This window comes from Petromyzon marinus, chromosome 18 (genome assembly GCF_048934315.1).
Source record: "Petromyzon marinus isolate PM22_M1 ecotype Great Lakes invasive population chromosome 18, UKy_Petmar_22M1.pri1.0, whole genome shotgun sequence".
Lineage (NCBI taxonomy): Eukaryota > Metazoa > Chordata > Hyperoartia > Petromyzontiformes > Petromyzontidae > Petromyzon > Petromyzon marinus.
The window spans coordinates 11,843,270-11,861,764 of record NC_133684.1 but is presented as its reverse complement, the minus strand read 5'-3'; the positions used below and the strand labels follow the sequence as shown (position 1 = coordinate 11,861,764).

Here is an 18,495-nt window from a genome sequence, read left to right as displayed (position 1 = left end):
TTTCCCTTCTACGTGACTTTACCGAAAGAACCAATAATATGAGTCCATCTATGTTCGGAAAAGAGGAGGAGGGAGACGAAAATAATGGATGCGGTCTGAAAGCCACTGTAAGCGTGAACAATCAATTAAGACCCGAAATGGTTTATCAAATCCTTCCAATGATTGCTAAGCCATAATCCATCTTCTCGGTTGAAATTGTCTCTACGTTTGTATATGTGTTGTCTCTCTGAAGGCTAATGGTTACTCCGACTACACAATCCGCAAAGCTATCACTCCAACCATGAAGAAGGACCCTCTTGAGGAGCCTTTCAAAACCATCACTTTACCCTATATTGCGGGGATCACAAAAAAGATCTCCAAAATCTTGAATAAACACAAGATCCAGGTCCGATTCAACACATTACATAAAATCCGTGATCTGGTTCCGTCTGTAAAAGATGTGATTCCGGATATACAGTACCCTGGCGTCTACAAACTAAGTTGCCAAACGACATGTCTCGGACCGCATTCGTGAACACAAAGTAGGCCTAAAGCACGGTAGGACCAACACCTCGGCCGTGGCAGATCACTGTTATAATTCAGTAGGCTCACATGGCATTGACTTCTCCAAGACAGAGGTTCTTTGCAAGCCATCTGGATACCATGAGAGATTCGTTCATGAGGCTATCCACATATACAAACACGGAGACAATTTCAACCGAGATGGATTCTGGCTTAGCAATCATTGGAAGGATTTGATAAACCATTTCGGGTCTTAATTGATCACGCTTACGGTGGCTTTCAGACCGCATCCATTATTTTCGTCTCCCCCTCCTCTTTTCCGAACATAGATGGACTCATATTCTTGGTTCTTTCGGTAAAGTCACGTTGAAGGGAAACAATAAAATAATAAAAATATATATAAAACAATAAAATTCTCACGACGTTTCGACTGTAGCACAAACAGTCATCATCAGGTGTGAAAACCAACGGCAAGAAACATTTGAAAGAAGTGGCGGTTTGTATTGATTTATTTATAAACGTTAGCGCCACAGATAGCGATTTGACAGCTATCACTCCAACCATGAAGAAGGACCCTCTTGAGGAGCCTTTCAAAACCATCACTTTACCCTATATTGCAGGGATCACAAAAAATATCTCCAAAATCTTGAATAAACACAAGATCCAGGTCCGATTCAACACATTACATAAAATCCATGATCTGGTTCCGTCTGTAAAAGATGTGATTCCGTTTGGATGTCAAATCGCTATCCGTGGCGGAAAAGAGGAGGGGGGAGACAAAAAATTAATGTATGCTGTCTGAAAGCCACCGTAAGCGTGAACAATCAATTAAGACCCGAAATGGTTTATCAAATTCTTCCAATGATTGCTAAGCCAGAATCCATCTTCTCGGTTGAAATTGTCTCTGTGTTTGTATATGTGGATAGCCTCATGAACGAATCTCTCATGGTAGCCAGATGGCTTGCAAAGAACCTCTGTCTTGGAGAAGTCAATGTCATGTGAGCCTACTGAATTACAACAGTGATCTGCCACGGCAGATGTGTTGGTCCTACCGTGTTGAAGGTCTGCTTTGTGTTCACGAATGCGGTCCGAGACATGTCGTTTGGCTTCTCCAATGTAACTACTACCACAGAGGCAACTTAGTTTGTAGACACCAGGGTACTGTATGTCCAGAATCACATCTTTTACAGACGGAACCAGATCACGGATTTTATGTAATGTGTTGAAACGGACCTGGATCTTGTGTTTAGTCAAGATTTTGGAAATCTTTATTGTGATCCCCGCAATGTAGGGTAAAGTGATGGTTTTGAAAGGCTCCTCAAGAGGGTCCTTCATGGTTTGAGTGTTAGCTTTGCGGATTGTATAGTCAGAGTAACCATTAGCCTTAAGAGCTTGGTGTACGTGCTTGAGTTCACTGCCTATGTGTTCCTGGTCGGATATGCATTGGGCTTTATGGTGCAGAGTCTTGATGAGAGAATTCTTCTGTGATGGATGGTAGTGGGAATCCAGTTTCAGATAAGCATCCGTATGGGTAGCTTTCCTGTAGTCAGAGTGGCTCATTGAACCATCAGGTCTCTTTTTTATTAGGACATCCAAAAAAGGTAGCTTGCCATCTATTTCGACTTCCATGGTAAATCTGATGGCTGGGTGTATGGAATTGATGTGGTCGAAGAATTGGTCTAGAGCAGGCTGGCCATGTGGCCAGATGACAAAAGTATCATCCACGTACCTCTTCCATAAGGTTGGGGGCAGAGTGGCAGTCTGGATGGTGTCAGTCTCAAATTTCTCCATGAAAATGTTGGCTATAACCGGAGATAGGGGGGGCCCATTGGGGTGCCCTCTGTTTGTAGAAAGTTCCATTCCAAGTGAAGTATGTATTGGTTAAGCAGTGTCTCACCAGGGGGGGTACCTCAGTGTTTAGTCCTTGATGAACCAAGTCTTCAATGATTGCGATGGTGTCAGGTACAGGAACTTTGGTGAATAAGGAAACTACATAAAAACTGACAAGCAGGTCGTCTGGGGACAGGGAAATACCCTTGATTGTCGATACCAGGTGAGTACCGCAGAGGTGGTTTTTCCAGTGACAGGCCGCAGGATTTCAGACAGAAAACGAGCCAGTTTGTAGGTGGAGGAGTTGATAGTAGAGATGATGGGACGAAAGGGTGTATCTATGTATTTTTGGTAAGCCGTATAATCTTGGTGGCCTGGCAGCGGAAGGTTTCAACGAAAACTGTTTAGTTTGATCAATTAATGCAGTTGAATCAGAAATAATTTTGTTGGTTTGTGTGACGAGGCTGTTGGTGGGATCTCTTTTTATTTTTATATAGCTGCCATCGTCGAGTAATTCTTTAATTTTGTTGTTATATTCTATTTTATCCATGACAGCATTGCCCATGTCGGCTGAGAGGATTACAATGTCATCCCTCTTTTTTAATTTATATAATTCAAACGCTCATCTTTGCTGAGGTTGCTAGCTGGCATCTTAGCGTTTTTGAGGGTTGCAGCGATTTCAGATCTTGCTACGTCTGCAGCGATGTGACCCAGACAGCATACACATAGATAGACTCGTCCATCTAAACAAACTGTCAAATCGCTATCCGTGGTGCTAACGTTTATAAATAAATACATACAAACCGCCACTTCTTTCAAATGTTTCTTGCCGTTGGTTTTCACACCTGATGATGACTGTTTGTGTTACAGTCGAAACGTCGTGAAAATTGTATTGTTTTATGTATATTTTATTATTTTATTGTTTCCCTTCAACGTGACTTTACCGAAAGAACCAAGAATATGAATCACTGCAGCCATGAAAGCTTTAAGTCAAAATAGATGGACTCGTCCATCTGAATAACTGCCAGATCGCTCTCAGTGGTGCTAACGTTAAAAAAACGCCACTTTTTTCAAAATTTCTTGCTGTGGTTTTCACACCTGATGATGATTGCTGTTGCAGTCGAAACGTCGTTAGAATTTAATTGTTTTATATTTTATTGTTTACCTTCTACGTGACTTTACCAAAAGAACCAAGAATAATCATATATTCATTCCACAGAATGAAAAGCCCTGGTAGAATCATTAGAATCAAAATGTAATAACAATCATTCATTTTTTTTTCAAAATGTATGCTTCTCCATTCTCCCATGGAGCAAAATGCTCCTTCACGGAATAAATAAAAGGTGACCTTAGTAAATTTAAATAATCAAATAGTTAATAATGAAAATTCATCAAAATTAATGTTGTTATAACAATTCTACATTTATTTAAAGTTGCGCATTTTGAGGTGCGTAACGTCATTTATGGACGGTCCTATGGACTTAGGCTGTTTGGACAAGTGATGTCAGAAGCTCCTACTAAGGCCGAAACGGCACACAAGGCAGGGGGGGTGGGGGGTGGCCGGTGCTGGCCGCCTTGGTTATGTCCAGTGGCGACGATTTTACACACCGCACCAGGTACAAATTTTTGGCTGAGTCTACCTAGGGGAGGCCAAGGACCGGTTCAGATAATCGTCAACTGGTTTTGGTGGCCGTGAACGGCAATCGAGCTTGGATCGCCGGGTTGGTAGCAGAGCGCGCTAAATGCTGCACCACCACTCCCTATGCCCCCCCCGCCTTGCAGCCACGCTCATGAATATTCATGAGGTTGTGGCGCCATCTTGGTACGGGTTTCACCATAACCGCTCCGCCATCTTGGTACGGTTCCCCCCTCCACGCAAACACGCCGCCATCTTGGTACAGGGCTCCCTCCCACAACCGGTGTGCCATCTTTGTACTGCCGGCTGCACCGATTGGCTCGGAGAGCGCACGTGGCCGCCGATACAGCTCGCGATTGGTCGTCCGGCGGCTTGTTGGAGAGGAGCGGGGGGGGGGTGTAGCAAGATGGCGGGCGGGAAGTTGCGAGCCGTCGCCGTGTCCGTGGCGGCGCTGCTGCAGTAGCAGCAGCAACAGGAGGCGTCCGTGGCCCTGCTGGCGCTGGCCGTGTGATGGTGCCCGAGGTTCGGGAGGGCGGCTCCCCTTGTCTAGCATGACCACCACTCGCGGCGGCGTGAAATTAAAGTTTCAGAAGGGGGAACGCGTGCTGTGCTTCGAGCCCGACCCGACCAAAGCGCGAGTTCTCTACGACGCCAAGGTTAGAGGGCGCCGCCGCGCGGGACGAGGCGGCGGCGGAGGTGGATGAGGGAGGAGGCGAGGTTGATGAGGAGGAGGCGAGGATGATGAGGAGGAGGCGAGGATGATGAGGAGGAGGCGAGGATGATGAGGAGGAGGCGAGGATGATGAGGAGGAGGCGAGGATGATGAGGAGGAGGCGAGGATGATGAGGAGGAGGCGAGGATGATGAGGAGGCGACGTTGATGAGGCGAGGATGATGAGGAGGCGAGGATGATGAGGAGGCGAGGTTGATGAGGAGGCGAGGTTGATGAGGAGGCGAGGATGATGAGGAGGCGACGATGATGAGGCGAGGATGATGAGGAGGCGAGGTTGATGAGGAGGCGAGGATGATGATGAGGAGGCGAGGATGATGATGAGGAGGCGAGGATGATGAGGAAGCGAGGTTGATGAGGAGGCGAGGATGATGAGGCGAGGATGATGGTTCACCCGCGTTTCTTCAGACTTAACACTGCAGCGTCTGGGCATCGGGGGGCGGTCAGTGTGCTTCGTGCTTCCATTGACTGTGACCTAACCGCCCTCAATGATGCGCGCCAGCCCCCGGGGTCACAGCTCTGAAGCTAAGCGGGGTTGACCCTGGGCAGTGTTTTTGGATGGGCGACCCGCCGTGCGTAACAGGTGTCATAGGCCGCTTCGTGGTAGCCAGCAGGGGGAGGGGTGTAGTGCTTCGAGCTCGATTGCTGAATGGGATTCTACTTGCGTGCTGCCGCGTGGTTGTGCTCCCTGCATGTAAACCTTGCGAGGGTTTTTGCTGTCAACGTGTTTGGAACCAGGTGCAAGCCAGTGGCTATAAACGAGTATTCTTGCTCGTTCTCATATTGCTCAGGTGCCGAAACATTTGTTCCTACGTACGGGTGAATGTTACATGGTGTATGGTTGTCTGCCTTTCGCGTGTTTGTAGGTGGTGGATGTCGATGTTGGGAAGGATGACAAAGGGAGGAAGATTCCTGAATATCTTATCCATTTCAACGGTTGGAATCGAAGGTGCACGCAAATCTGCTGCAACTAAACGTAGTTGCAAAAACACATTTTGGACCATCACAGCTTCCTTTCCATCCGCCTTTCGAATAATGTAGCGAACTTAATAGATTTGATTTAAAGCTTTCGTGACTGCAGGGATTCATATCCTTGGTTCTTTCGGTAAAGTCACCACGTAGAAGGGAAACAATAAATAATAAAAATATAAAACAATACAATTCTCACGACGTTTCGACTGCAATACAAGCAATCATCTACGTGACTTTACCGAAAGAACCAAGAATATGAACTTAATAGATGTTGACGCGTGAGGGAAAGGGTGTTTCTGTTATTTGTAATCGTATGTTCCCCGTCGCGTGATCTAAACACAACCTTCAAAGTTTGCCTCATTGGAATTGAATACAACTTAGGTTAATATAAAGTTGCTAACTCGACGCAACTAAAGTAGAGTGTTTGCTTGGAAGGAAACAAAAACACCTGAGCCAAACTACAATTCTAAATGCGCAGGAAGGCAAATGCTGATAATGTGACCCCCAGGACGTTGTGTGCAAGAAGCAACCGCAACCCAAGTCATCTCCTGGTCACCTGCGACCTCGTTACCAGCAGCAGCTCGAGACCCAAACACCGTACACCGGTGGTGTTCTTCACTCATTTTCAGGGGGTGTGTTGGGGGACGCTTTCACCGATAAGGCATCATCCGCGTGAGGGCCGCCACACATTTGAAACCATTAGAGGTTGACAGCATGACGACGATGGGGGGGGGGGGGTGGTATTTTCACATGTTGTGTATTGTCAGGGGCCGCACTAAAGGCTACCAGGGGCCGCCAGTGGCCCGCGGGCCTTGCAATGAACAACACTGCCATACACCCTGCTTGGATTTTTCCATTGTGATACGTAATGAAAGGCAATACTCAAAACATGCAGGAGATTGTCTAAATAATAGGGCTACAAAGCAAACCTGTTTATATTGCACATCAATGTTACATTTTTATACCAAACTTCCTAATTTAATTTTTAAAAATGAGTTACGAGTAGGCTTGGTGGTGGCTCAGAGGTCAGGGCACTGAGTTGGCACATGGAATGTCAGTCATGTATGTAAGATGCTATAAATTGACTCATGTGTTAGGTACATAAATAAAAGTGCCTGGTGAAAAACATGCATTTTGATAAACTTTTGTTTCTGTCTTTTTAAATGGGGCTCTGCTTTGATGTGGTTAAGGGAGCTTGAGAACCTGGTAGACTTGATTTGTTAAAGGATAGGGGCACCCATAGACATCACTCAACGAATTGCAAGATTATGTGCTTGCTTCAACCTGTGCTGACAAGTGTGGTGATGGATGGTCAAACATCCCCCATGACCAACACTGACACAGTGGGGAGACCTTCATCCAACAGTGAATAGACAACATGATCATGGTGAATTTTAAACTATGCAGGGTTAATATTCCTGAATGCTTCTATTTGTAATTTGTGTGGATTGCATGCAACTGGCATGAGCGCCATCCAATTGGTGTGAATTGGGTGTGTGTTTCTTGCAGCTGGGATCGATGGGCAAAAGAGGATCACGTGCTGAGAGATACTGAAGAAAACCGACGTCTACAGCGTAACCTCGCCAAGAGAGCAGTGGCCAAGATGTAAGTGTAACCAGGAGTTGCATTCCCCTTTCAACACTTTGGCTGGGATGGAGAAAGCATCCATGAAACCAAAACATTGTCTTTAATTATGTCTGCATATCTTACCTATAAACGTCATTCTTTGTCCGTCTGTCTACGTACACGCGCTTGCGAAGGGTTTACGTAAAAAAAAAAATTAGCCGGGTACCATGCAGTAAGCTCCGTGCTTGGCATAGGCTGTTCCTTTTCCACGTCCGTCATCTTCAAATTAGTTAAAATAGCGTTTTTGTGCGATTTCTCTTTATTAATTTCCCTGTCCCGCTCAAGCTGCACGGGGGTTGCCCTTGGCAATGCGCGCGCGTCATCGGTGGAGGGTGGGGGGCATTTCTCCTTCGTGTTCAAAATGCAAAAAAAACACGCAACGCTGAGGTAAATTCAGCAAAGTATCATGTCCTCTTCTCTCCCCCCCCACCCCAATGTTGTGCACTTACTACTATAGGGTCGGTAGATACTAATATAGCGCTTAGATAGTATTATTGTAGCTCGGGCGGGGGGATTGTGGGGGGGTCGGGGGGGGTAGCGGCCCAGCCCCCAACAAGGCAATGTGTCACCTCCTCCGGCTGGGCAATCTAGGCGAGGCCGGGGGCTCGGTACGGGACTAGGCCTCACCACGGCACTCTGTCAGGTGAGTACTTTGTGCTTTAGAGTCTATATACTGCTATAGAGTCAGCATGCACGACTGTAGTTATAGCAGGTACCACCACAGTCGGTATGCACTGCTGTAGTGATAGCAGGTTCCACCAGAGTCGGTATGCATTGCTGTAGTGAAAGCAGGTACCACCACAGTATGCGCTGCTGTAGTGATAGCAGGTACCATCACAGTCAGTATGTACTGCTGTAATCATACAGGTATCACCACAGTCGGTATGCACTGCTGTAATGAAACCAGGTACCACCACAATATGCACTGCTCTAATCATAGCAGGTCCCACCACAGTATGCACTGTTCTTATCATAGCAGGTGCTACCACAGTCAGTATCCACTGCTGCAATCATAGCAGGTACCACAGTCAGTATGCACTGCTGTAGTTATAGCAGGTACCACCACAGTTGGTATGCACTGCTGTGATGATAGCAGGTACCACCACAGTCGGTATGCAATGCTGTAGTTATAGCAGGTATTACCACAGTCGGTATGCACTGCTGTAAATATAGCAGGTACCACCACAGTCGGTATGCACTGCTGTGGTGATAGCAGGTACCACCACAGTCGGTATGCACTGCTGTAGTGATAGCAGGATCCACCCCAGTTGGTATACAATGCTGTAGTTAAAGCAGGGACCATCACAATCGGTATGCACTGCTGTGATAGCAGGTACCACCACAGTCGGTATGCACTGCTGTGGTGATAGCAGGTACCACCACAGTCGGTATGCACTGCTGTAGTGATAGCAGGATCCACCCCAGTTGGTATACAATGCTGTAGTTAAAGCAGGGACCACCACAATCGGTATGCACTGCTGTGATAGCAGGTACCACCACAGTCGGTATGCACTGCTGTGGTGATAGCAGGTACCACCCCAGTCGGTATGCAGTGCTGTAGTGAAAGCATGTACCACCACCGTATGCACTGCTGTAATCATAGCAGGTGCCACCACAGTCAGTATCCACTGCTGTAATCATAGCAGGTTACACAGTCAGTATGCACTGTTGTCATAGCAGGTTACACCACAGTCAGTATGTACTGCTGTAGTGATAGCAGGTGCCACCACAGTCGGTAGGCACTGCTGTAGTGAAAGCAGGTACCACCACCGTCGGTATGCACTGCTGTAATCATAGCAGGTACCACCACAGTGTGCACAGCTGTAATTATAGCAGGTACCACCACAGTATGCACTGCTGAAATAATAGCAGGTAGCACAGTCAGTATGCACAGCTGTAGTGAAAGCAGGTACCACCACAGTCGGTATGCACTGCTGTAGTGATAGCAGGATCCACCAAAGTCGGTATACAATGCTGTAGTTAATGCAGGGACCACCACAATTGGTATGCACCGCTGTAGTGATAGCAGGTACCACCACAGTCGGTATGAAGTGCTGTAGTGAAAGCAGGTACCACCACAGTATGCACTGCTGTAATCATAGCAGGTACCACCACAGTCAGTATTCACTGCTGTAATCATATCAGGTGCCACCACTGTCAGTATCCACTGCTGTAATCATAGCAGGTTACACAGTCAGTATGCACTGCTGTGATAGCAGGTTCAACCAGTCGGTATGCACTGCTGTAGTGAAAGCAGTTACCACCACAGTCGGTATGCACTGCTGTAATCATAGCAGGTACCACCAAAGTATGCACTGCTGTAATCATAGCAGGTACCACCACAGGCAGTATGCACTGCTGTAATCATAGCAGGTACCACCACAGTATGCACAGCTGTAATTGTAGGAGGTACCACCACAGTATGCACTGCTGAAATCATAGCAGGTACCACCACTGTCAGTATGCATTGCTGTAATCATAGCAGGTACCACCACAGTCAGTATGCACTGCTGTGGTGAAAGCACGTACCACCACGTGGTATGCATTGCTACAGTGAAAGCAGGTACCACCACAGTCGGTATGCAATGCTGTAGTGAAAGCAGGTACCACCACAGTATGCACTGCTGTAATCATAGCAGGTAGCACAGTCAGTATGCACAGCTGTAGTGAAAGCAGGTACCAGCACAGTCGGTACGCACTGCTGTAGTGATAGCAAGTGCCACCACAGTCGGTATGCACTACTGTGGTGAAAGCAGGTACCACCACAGTATGCACTGCTGAAGTGAAAGCAGGTGCCACCACAGTCGGTGTGCACTGCTGTAGTGATAGCAGATACCACCACAGTCAGTATGCACTGCTGTGGTGAAAGCAGGTACCACCACAGTCGGTATGGAATGCTGTAGTGATAGCAGGTACCACCACAGTCGGTATGGAATGCTGTAGTGAAAGCAGGTACCACCACAGTATGCACTGCTGTAATCATAGCAGGTACCACCACAGTCAGTATTCACTGCTGTAATCATATCAGGTGCCACCACAGTCAGTATCCACTGCTGTAATCATAGCAGGTTACACAGTCAGTATGCACTGCTGTGATAGCAGGTACCACCACAGTCGGTATGCACTGCTGTAGTGATAGCAGGTGACACCACAGTCGGTATGCACCGCTGTGGTGAAAGCAGGTACCACCATAGTATGCACTGCTGTAATCATAGCAGGTACCACCACAGTATGCACTGCTGTAATCATAGCAGGTACCGCAGTCAGTATGCACAGCTGTAGTGAAAGCAGGTACCACCACAGTCGGTATTCACTGCTGTGGTGATAGCAGGTACCACCACAGTCGGTATACACTGCTGTAATCATAGCAGGTACCACCACAGTCAGTATGCACTGCTGTAGTGAAAGTAGGTACCACCAAAGTCGGTATCCACTGCTGTAGTGAAAGCAGGTACCACCACTGTCGGTATGCACTGCTGTTATCATAGGTGCCACCACAGTCAGTATCCACTGCTGTAATCATGGCAGGTGCCACCACAGTCAGTATCCACTGCTGTAATCATAGCAGGTACCACAGTCAGTATGCACTGCTGTAATAGCAGGTACCACCACAGTCGGTGTGCACTGCTGTAGTGAAAGCAGGTTCCACCACAGTCGGTATGCACTGCTGTAGTTATAGCAGATACCACCACAGTCGGTATACACTGCTGTAGTGATAGCAGGTACCACCACAGTCGGTATGCACTGCTGTAGTGATAGCAGGATCCACCACAGTCGGTATACAATGCTGTAGTTAAAGCAGGGACCACCACAATCGGTATGCACTGCTGTAAATATAGCAGGTACCACCACAGTCGGTATGCACTGCTGTGGTGATAGCAGGTACCACCACAGTCGGTATGCACTGCTGTAGTGATAGCAGGATCCACCACAGTCGGTATACTATGCTGTAGTTAAAGCAGGGACCACCACAATCGGTATGCACTGCTGTGATAGCAGGTACCACCACAGTCGGTATACACTGCTGTAGTGATAGCAGGTGCCACCACAGTCGGTATGCACTGCTGTGGTGAAAGCAGGTACCCCCACAGTCGGTAAGCACTGCTGTAGTGAAAGCAGGTACCACCACAGTCGGTATGCACTGCTGTAGTGAACGCAGGTACCACCACAGTGTGCACTGCTGTAATCATAGCAGGTACCACCACAGTATGCACTGTTGTAATCATAGCAGGTACCACCACAGTATGCACTGCTGTAATCATAGCAGGTACCACAGTCAGTATGCACAGCTGTAGTGAAAGCAGGCACCACCTCAGTCAGTATGCACTGCTGTAGTGATAGCAGGATCCACCACAGTCAGTATACAATGCTGTAGTGAATGCAGGTACCACCACAGTATGCACTGCTGTAATCATAGCAGGTACCACCACAGTATGCACTGCTGTAATCATAGCAGGTACCACAGTCAGTATGCACAGCTGTAGTGAAAGCAGGTACCACCACATTCTGTTTGCACTGCTGTAGTTATAGCAGGATCCAGAACAGTCGGTATACAATGCTGTAGTTAATGCAGGGACCACCACAATCGGTATGCACTGCTGTATTGATAGCAGGTACCAACACAGTCGGTATGCACTGCTGTAGTTATAGCACGATCCACCACAGTCGGTATACAATGATGTAGTTAATGCAGGGACCACCACAATCGGTATGCACTGCTGTAGTGATAGCAGGTACCAACACAGTCGGTATGCACTACTGTAGTGATAGCAATTTCCACCACAGTCAGTATGCACTGCTGTCATGATAGCAGGAACCATCACAGTCGGTATGCACTGCTGTAGTTAAAGCAGGTCCCACCACAGTCAGTATGCACTGCTGTAGTCATTGCAGGATACCACCACAGTCAATATGCACTGCTGTAGTTAAAGCAGGTACCACCACAGTCGGTATGCACTGCTGTAGTGATAGTCGATACTGCTATCCAGTTGGTAGATACTGTAATATATTGTTAGTAGATACTAAAATGGTCAGTATATATCACTTCAGTCAGTAAATTCTGCTACAGTCAGTTTATATTACGGTCAGTCGTTGCTGGAGTCAGTAGATACTCCTATAGCGTGAGTAGATACTGCTATAGAGTTAGTAGATACCACTACAGAGTCAGCAGATACTACTATCGAGTCAGCAGCTACTACGATACAGTTAGTTGTTACTACTATAGAGTCGGTAGATACTACTGTAGGGCCAGTAAATACTACTACTACGGTCAATCGTTACTCCTACAGTCAGTAGATAGCACTATAGGGCCAGTAGATACTACTTCGGTCAGTAGTTACTACAGTCAGTAAATGCTACTAAATGGTCAGTAGGTACTACTGGTTCAGTAGAAACTACTGTACAGTCAGTAGATACAACTACAGAGTCAATAGATACTACTTACTCTGTTGTATGTAGCGTGTGTAGGTATATATACCTACGCGGGGGTAAAGATATTTTTTGAGGGGAGGTGTTCGACAATTTTCAGAAACCTTTTAGATCAACCATTTACCCCCCACTTTCTATTACTTTTTGGACCTGTGCAAGCCTCTTATAATTTTGTTGGTGTTGAAATGGACAAACGGCCCACCGGGCTTTCACAATACCTTAGTATCTGTGTATGTATATTTTTTGCCCAGGCAACACCGGGTACTTCCCGCTAGTATGTTACGAAAGATCCCTGTTACCCACTTCTATGCACCCTCCAGGCCTTCACCAACATGCACTGACGAGTTTAGTGCAGCTCATCAGCAGAGTCGGACCTGTTAAAAAATGTTTTGCGGTGTTGATAATGATTGAAAAGTTTGGCCAAATAGCCCCCACAGCTTCCATGCCATCGGAAAGCCCTCATCAGCAATGGATAGACAAAGGGCTCCATATGTACATATGTTGAAACTGTGCCCAAGTTTAACCCGGTGATAGTGTTATGGGGGGGGGCGAGTGGTGGTGCAGTGGTTCGCACACTCTACTGCAGTGGTTCTTAACCTGGGTTCGATCGAACCCCAGGGGTTCGGTGAGTCGATCTCAGGGGTTCGGCAGAGCCCCCGCCACGGAGGTCCGGACACACTTGAATTATTGTGTAAATTTGTGATGACACACACGGCCCGCTTGCCCATCACTGGCTGCAGATGATCATGCTACACTGCTTGGCCAATCAGCGCTGCGGGGAATTTAGTGCGTACTCAGTAGTCAACGTGTGACTGTTGTTGTCGTACGTCGTGTGATTTCTTTAATATTTTATCCATACTAACTATGTCGGGCAAAAGAAGAAAGTGGTCGGACGAATATGTACAACATGGATTCTCATGTATCACGGAACGTGATGGGAGTGAGCGTCCTATCTGCATGATTTGCAACGCCAAGTTAAGCAACTCTAGTCTTGCACCGGCAAAACTAAAGGAACACTTCTTGAAGCTGCATGGAGACGGGGAATACAAGAACACAACACTTGCTGAATTCAGGGTGAAGAGAGCCAGATTCGATGAAAGGGCCACTCTGCCTGCTCTTGGATTTGTACCTGTTAACAAACCGATCCTGACAGCATCGTACGAAGTTGCTTACCTGATCGCAAAGCAGGGCAAGCCACACACCATTGGTGAAACACTTGTGAAACCAGCTGCATTAAAGATGGCGAATCTGATACTCGGAACAGCGGCCGAAGGTAAATTATCCCAAATTCCCCTTTCAAATTACACCGTCAGTGACAGAATAGAAGACATGAGTAAAGACATCTTGGCTCAAGTAGTCGCGGATCTGATTTCAAGCCCGGCAAAATTCAGCCTTCAACTCGACGAAACCACAGACGTTTCTGATCTAAGCCAGCTTGCTGTTTTTGTACGCTATGTGAAAGACGACATGATAAAAGAAGAGTTTTTATTTTGTAAGCCTCTTACAACAACAACGAAGGCAGCCGATGTGAAGAAGCTTGTGGATGACTTCTTCAGAGACAACAATCTTTCATGGGATATGGTTTCTGCAGTTTGTACGGACGGAGCTCCAGTCATGCTGGGAAGAAAGTCTGGTTTTGGTGCGCTAGTAAAGGCCGATGCACCACACATCATTGTGACGCATTGTATTCTGCACAGGCATGCGTTGGCAACAAAAACTTTACCTCCAAAAATGGCAGAAGTATTAAAAACTGTGGTGGAATGTGTGAACTATGTGCGAAAAAGTGCTCTGAGGCACCGCATCTTCAGTGAGCTGTGTAAAGAAATGGGCTCTGAATTTGAGGTACTTCTGCTCCATTCTAATATTCTGTGGTTATCCCGGGGACAGGTGCTGAATCGTGTTTTTGCCATGCGTGTGGAATTAGCCCTGTTTTTGCAAGAGCACCAACACTGCCATGCAGATTGCTTCAAAAATCCTGAGTTCATTCTCATTTTAGCGTACATGGCTGATATATTCGCAGCTCTCAATCATCTCAATCAGCAGATGCAGGGTGGTGGAGTCAATATCATGGAAGCGGAAGAACACCTGAAGGCTTTTCAAAAAAAGCTACCGTTATGGAAACGACGAACAGAGAACAATAACTTCGCAAACTTCCCGCTTCTGGACGACTGCAAGTAAGATCGAAGATGTGTCTGGAATCGGAGATATTTCTGTATCCACGGAACTGAAGCAAACAATTGCCACGCACTTAGATGAGCTTGCAAAGTCTCTCGACGGATATTTCCCTACAAGAGAGTCATATCCAGCATGGGTGAGACAGCCGTTCACGTTTGCTGTTGAAACAGCAGATGTCAATGATGAATTCCTCAACGAAATCATTGAAATTCAGCAGACCCAGGTTCAACAGCAACTCTTCAGAACAACAACGCTCTCAACGTTTTGGTGTCGACAAATGAACAAGTATCCAGTTATTGCTAAGAAAGCCCTGGATTTTTTTATACCATTTGTTACAACATATCTTTGTGAGCAATCCTTTTCGAGGATGCTGGACATAAAAACGAAGAAAAGGAACAGACTTTGCTGTGAAAATGACATGAGAGTGGCACTTGCCAAGGTGAAGCCACGCATATCTGAACTGATCTCTCAAAGGCAACAGCAGAAGTCACATTGATTTCCAGGTATGTAATTTGTTGTGAGTTTATGCATTGTGTTGGTTTTATTCTTTGAACAAGGTAATGTTCATGCACGGCTCATTTTGTGAATTTGAAAAAAATCACATTTTATTTTTCACTAAAGAGGGGTTCGGTGAATGCGCATATGAAACTGGTGGGGTTCGGTACCTCCAACAAGGTTAAGAACCACTGCTCTACTGTGAACCTAGCGATCTCAGTTTGATTTCTGGCCTAAGCTAACACTAGTGGCAAGTGATGTCTGATCTGGTCCAGGGTTCCTCTCCTTCACTCACCCACATAAACAGTGTGGTAAACTATTGTCTAGAACCACTTTGGTCCAGAACCACTATGAAGGCTTTAATCCATAATTGGATAAAAAGAAATAGCTGTACATTACTCCAGTATGCTAATCAATAATAAACAAAATCCAGCCAAAGAGTTTACCTGCTCAATTGAGCATTGAGGTACTCATCTTTTGGACCTTAGAGAAATGGTGGGTCAAGTCTACCCCCAACTAGAATTTGAAGTTGCAACCTTCGGATTGTGAGCCGCTTACTCTCCCGCTGACCTTCCAAGCCAGATAATAAACAAACGGGAAAGATATTTGTTGGATTGCCAAAACAATTACATTTCATTTGTTGACCAATGGGTTTTCCCCGATGATTTCACCTTGGTAGCATTTAAACAAATTTTACAGTTTGTTTTGATTAAACATCTGCTGTTGGAATATATTGGCCTGGAAGGTCTATTAGCAGTGAGTTAAATGTTTTTATTTTGGAAATGAAACAGACACGTGTTTATTAATTTACCTAATTATCCATAATTAAAAGTGCAACAATCACATTTGATTGTTTATCTTCTACACGACAGAATGCACAAGGTGTTCATTGTAAGCTGGTGTTGAGCCTGTGAAGCCAGTAAGTAGAAATTTGGCTTACATTTATATGGCATGAGTACTTGTACACAGTTGCCTCTTTGCTGGCTGATTGACTTTAACATGAAATGCAATTTAATGCCCCTGCAATGGTACGTGCCTAGTTTACAGCCATGCCTGAGTTCTTGAGAGGCCATGCTTACAGGATTGCTATTCCCCGCAGGAGAAAGAAGGGGAAAAAGAGACGCTGCCACGTCCCTGGTGTTGATTCTGTGCTCAAAAATGTGGCCACTGATGCTGAATTTCAAGAAGAAGAGGAAGCCTGTAATTCTCCTACCCACTGCACACACGCAAATATGTACATAGCACAATTGTTGGTTGTGATCCGATAGTGAAAATAGGATACTTTTATAACTAGAGCTTGTGCTAAATAGTGATACTAAAATGTATTGACTGTGGGGGAATAATGAGCTGAGTTTACCCTAACCAGACTTTGAACTCACAATCTTAAGATTTTGATTTAAAACTTTCGTGACTGCAGTAATTCATATTCTTAGCTCTTTCGGTAAAGTCACGTTGAAGGGAAACAATAAAATAATAAAAAATATATAAAAGAATACAAATTCTCACGACGTTTCGACCATAACACAAACGGTCGTCATCAGGTTTGTCGGTTTGCATACATTTATTTATTTTTAAACGGTGCATTTATTTAAAAAAAACGTCAGCGCCACGCGCAGCGATTTGACAGTTTATTTAGAAGGACTAGTCCATCTATGTTCTGAAAAGAGGAGGGGGGAGACGAAAAAATAATGTATGCTGTCTGAAAGCCACTGTAAGCGTGAACAATCAATTAAGACCTGAAATGGTTTATCAAATCTTTCCAATGATTGCTAAGCCAGAATCCATCTTCTCGGTTGAAATTGTCTCTGTGCTTGTATATGTGGATAGCCTCATGAACGAATCTCTCATGGTAGCCCATATGGTTTACAATGAACCTTTGTCAGGGAAAAGTCAATGTCATGTGAGCCTACTGAATTATAACAATGATCTGCCATGGCCGAGGTGTTGGTCCTACCGTGTTTAAGGTCTGCTTTGTGTTCACGAATGCGGTCCGAGACATGGCGTTTGGTTTCTCCAATGTAACTACTACCACAGAGGCAACTTAGTTTGTAGACACCAGGGTACTGTATGTCCGGAATCACATCTTTTACAGACGGAACCAGATCACGGATTTTATGTAATGTGTTGAAACGGACCTGGATCTTGTGTTTATTCAAGATTTTGGAGATCTTTTTTGTGATCCTCGCAATGTAGGGTAAAGTGATGGTTTTGAAAGGCTCCTCAAGAGGGTCATTCTTCATGGTTTGAGTGATAGCTTTGCAGATTGTATAGTCGGAGTAACCATTAGCCTTAAGAGCTTGGTGTACGTGCTTGAGATCACTGCCTATGTGTTCCTGGTCGGATATGCATTGGGCTCTTATCATACAGAGTCTTGATGAGAGAATTCTTTTGTGATAGATGATGGTGGGAATCCGGTTTCAGATAAGCATCTGTATGGGTAGCTTTCCTATAGACAGAGTGGCTCATTGAACCATCAGGTCTCTTTTTAATTAGGACATACAGTACCCTGGTGTCTACAAACTAAGTTGCCTCTGTGGTAGTAGTTACATTGGAGAAACCAAACGCCATGTCTCGGACCGCATTCGTGAACACAAAGCAGACCTTAAACACGGTAGGACCAACACCTCGGCCGTGGCAGATCATTGTTATAATTCAGTAGGCTCACATGACATTGACTTTTCCCAGACAAAGGTTCTTTGTAAGCCATCTGGCTACCATGAGAGATTCGTTCATGAGGCTATCCACATATACAAGCACAGAGACAATTTCAACCGAGAAGATGGATTCTGGCTTAGCAATCATTGGAAAGATTTGATAAACCATTTCAGGTCTTAATTGATTGTTCACGCTTACAGTGGCTTTCAGACAGCATACATAAATTTTCGTCTCCCCCCTCCTCTTTTCAGAACATAGATGGACTAGTCCTTCTAAATAAACTGTCAAATCGCTGTGCGTGGCGCTGACGTTTTTTTAAATAAATAAATACACCGTTTAAAAATAAATACATTTATGCAAACCGACACCTGATGATGACCGTTTGTGTTATGGTCGAAACGTCGTGAGAATTTTTATTGTTTTATATATATTTTATTATTTTATTGTTTC

General features: G+C 45.6%; 1 protein-coding gene across 5 annotated transcripts in view; it reads left to right on the top strand.

The window, feature by feature from the left end:
* Positions 1–4,361: 4,361 nt before the first annotated feature.
* Positions 4,362–18,495, top strand: part of MSL3 (MSL complex subunit 3) — a 45,050-nt gene continuing 30,916 nt past the window's right edge. The window contains exons 1-5 of one of the 5 annotated variants that reach the window (XM_032956726.2): positions 4,362–4,623; positions 5,562–5,644; positions 6,176–6,299; positions 7,177–7,272; positions 16,490–16,590. In XM_032956726.2, the coding sequence (XP_032812617.1) occupies positions 5,569–5,644; positions 6,176–6,299; positions 7,177–7,272; positions 16,490–16,590 (397 nt within the window). In that variant the 5' untranslated portion in view covers positions 4,362–4,623; positions 5,562–5,568. Of the gene's footprint in view, positions 4,624–5,042; positions 5,138–5,561; positions 5,645–6,175; positions 6,300–7,176; positions 7,273–16,489; positions 16,591–18,495 lie in introns of those variants that run through there. The other 4 variants (XM_032956727.2, XM_032956724.2, XM_032956725.2 and 1 more) reach the window with 4 other exon arrangements.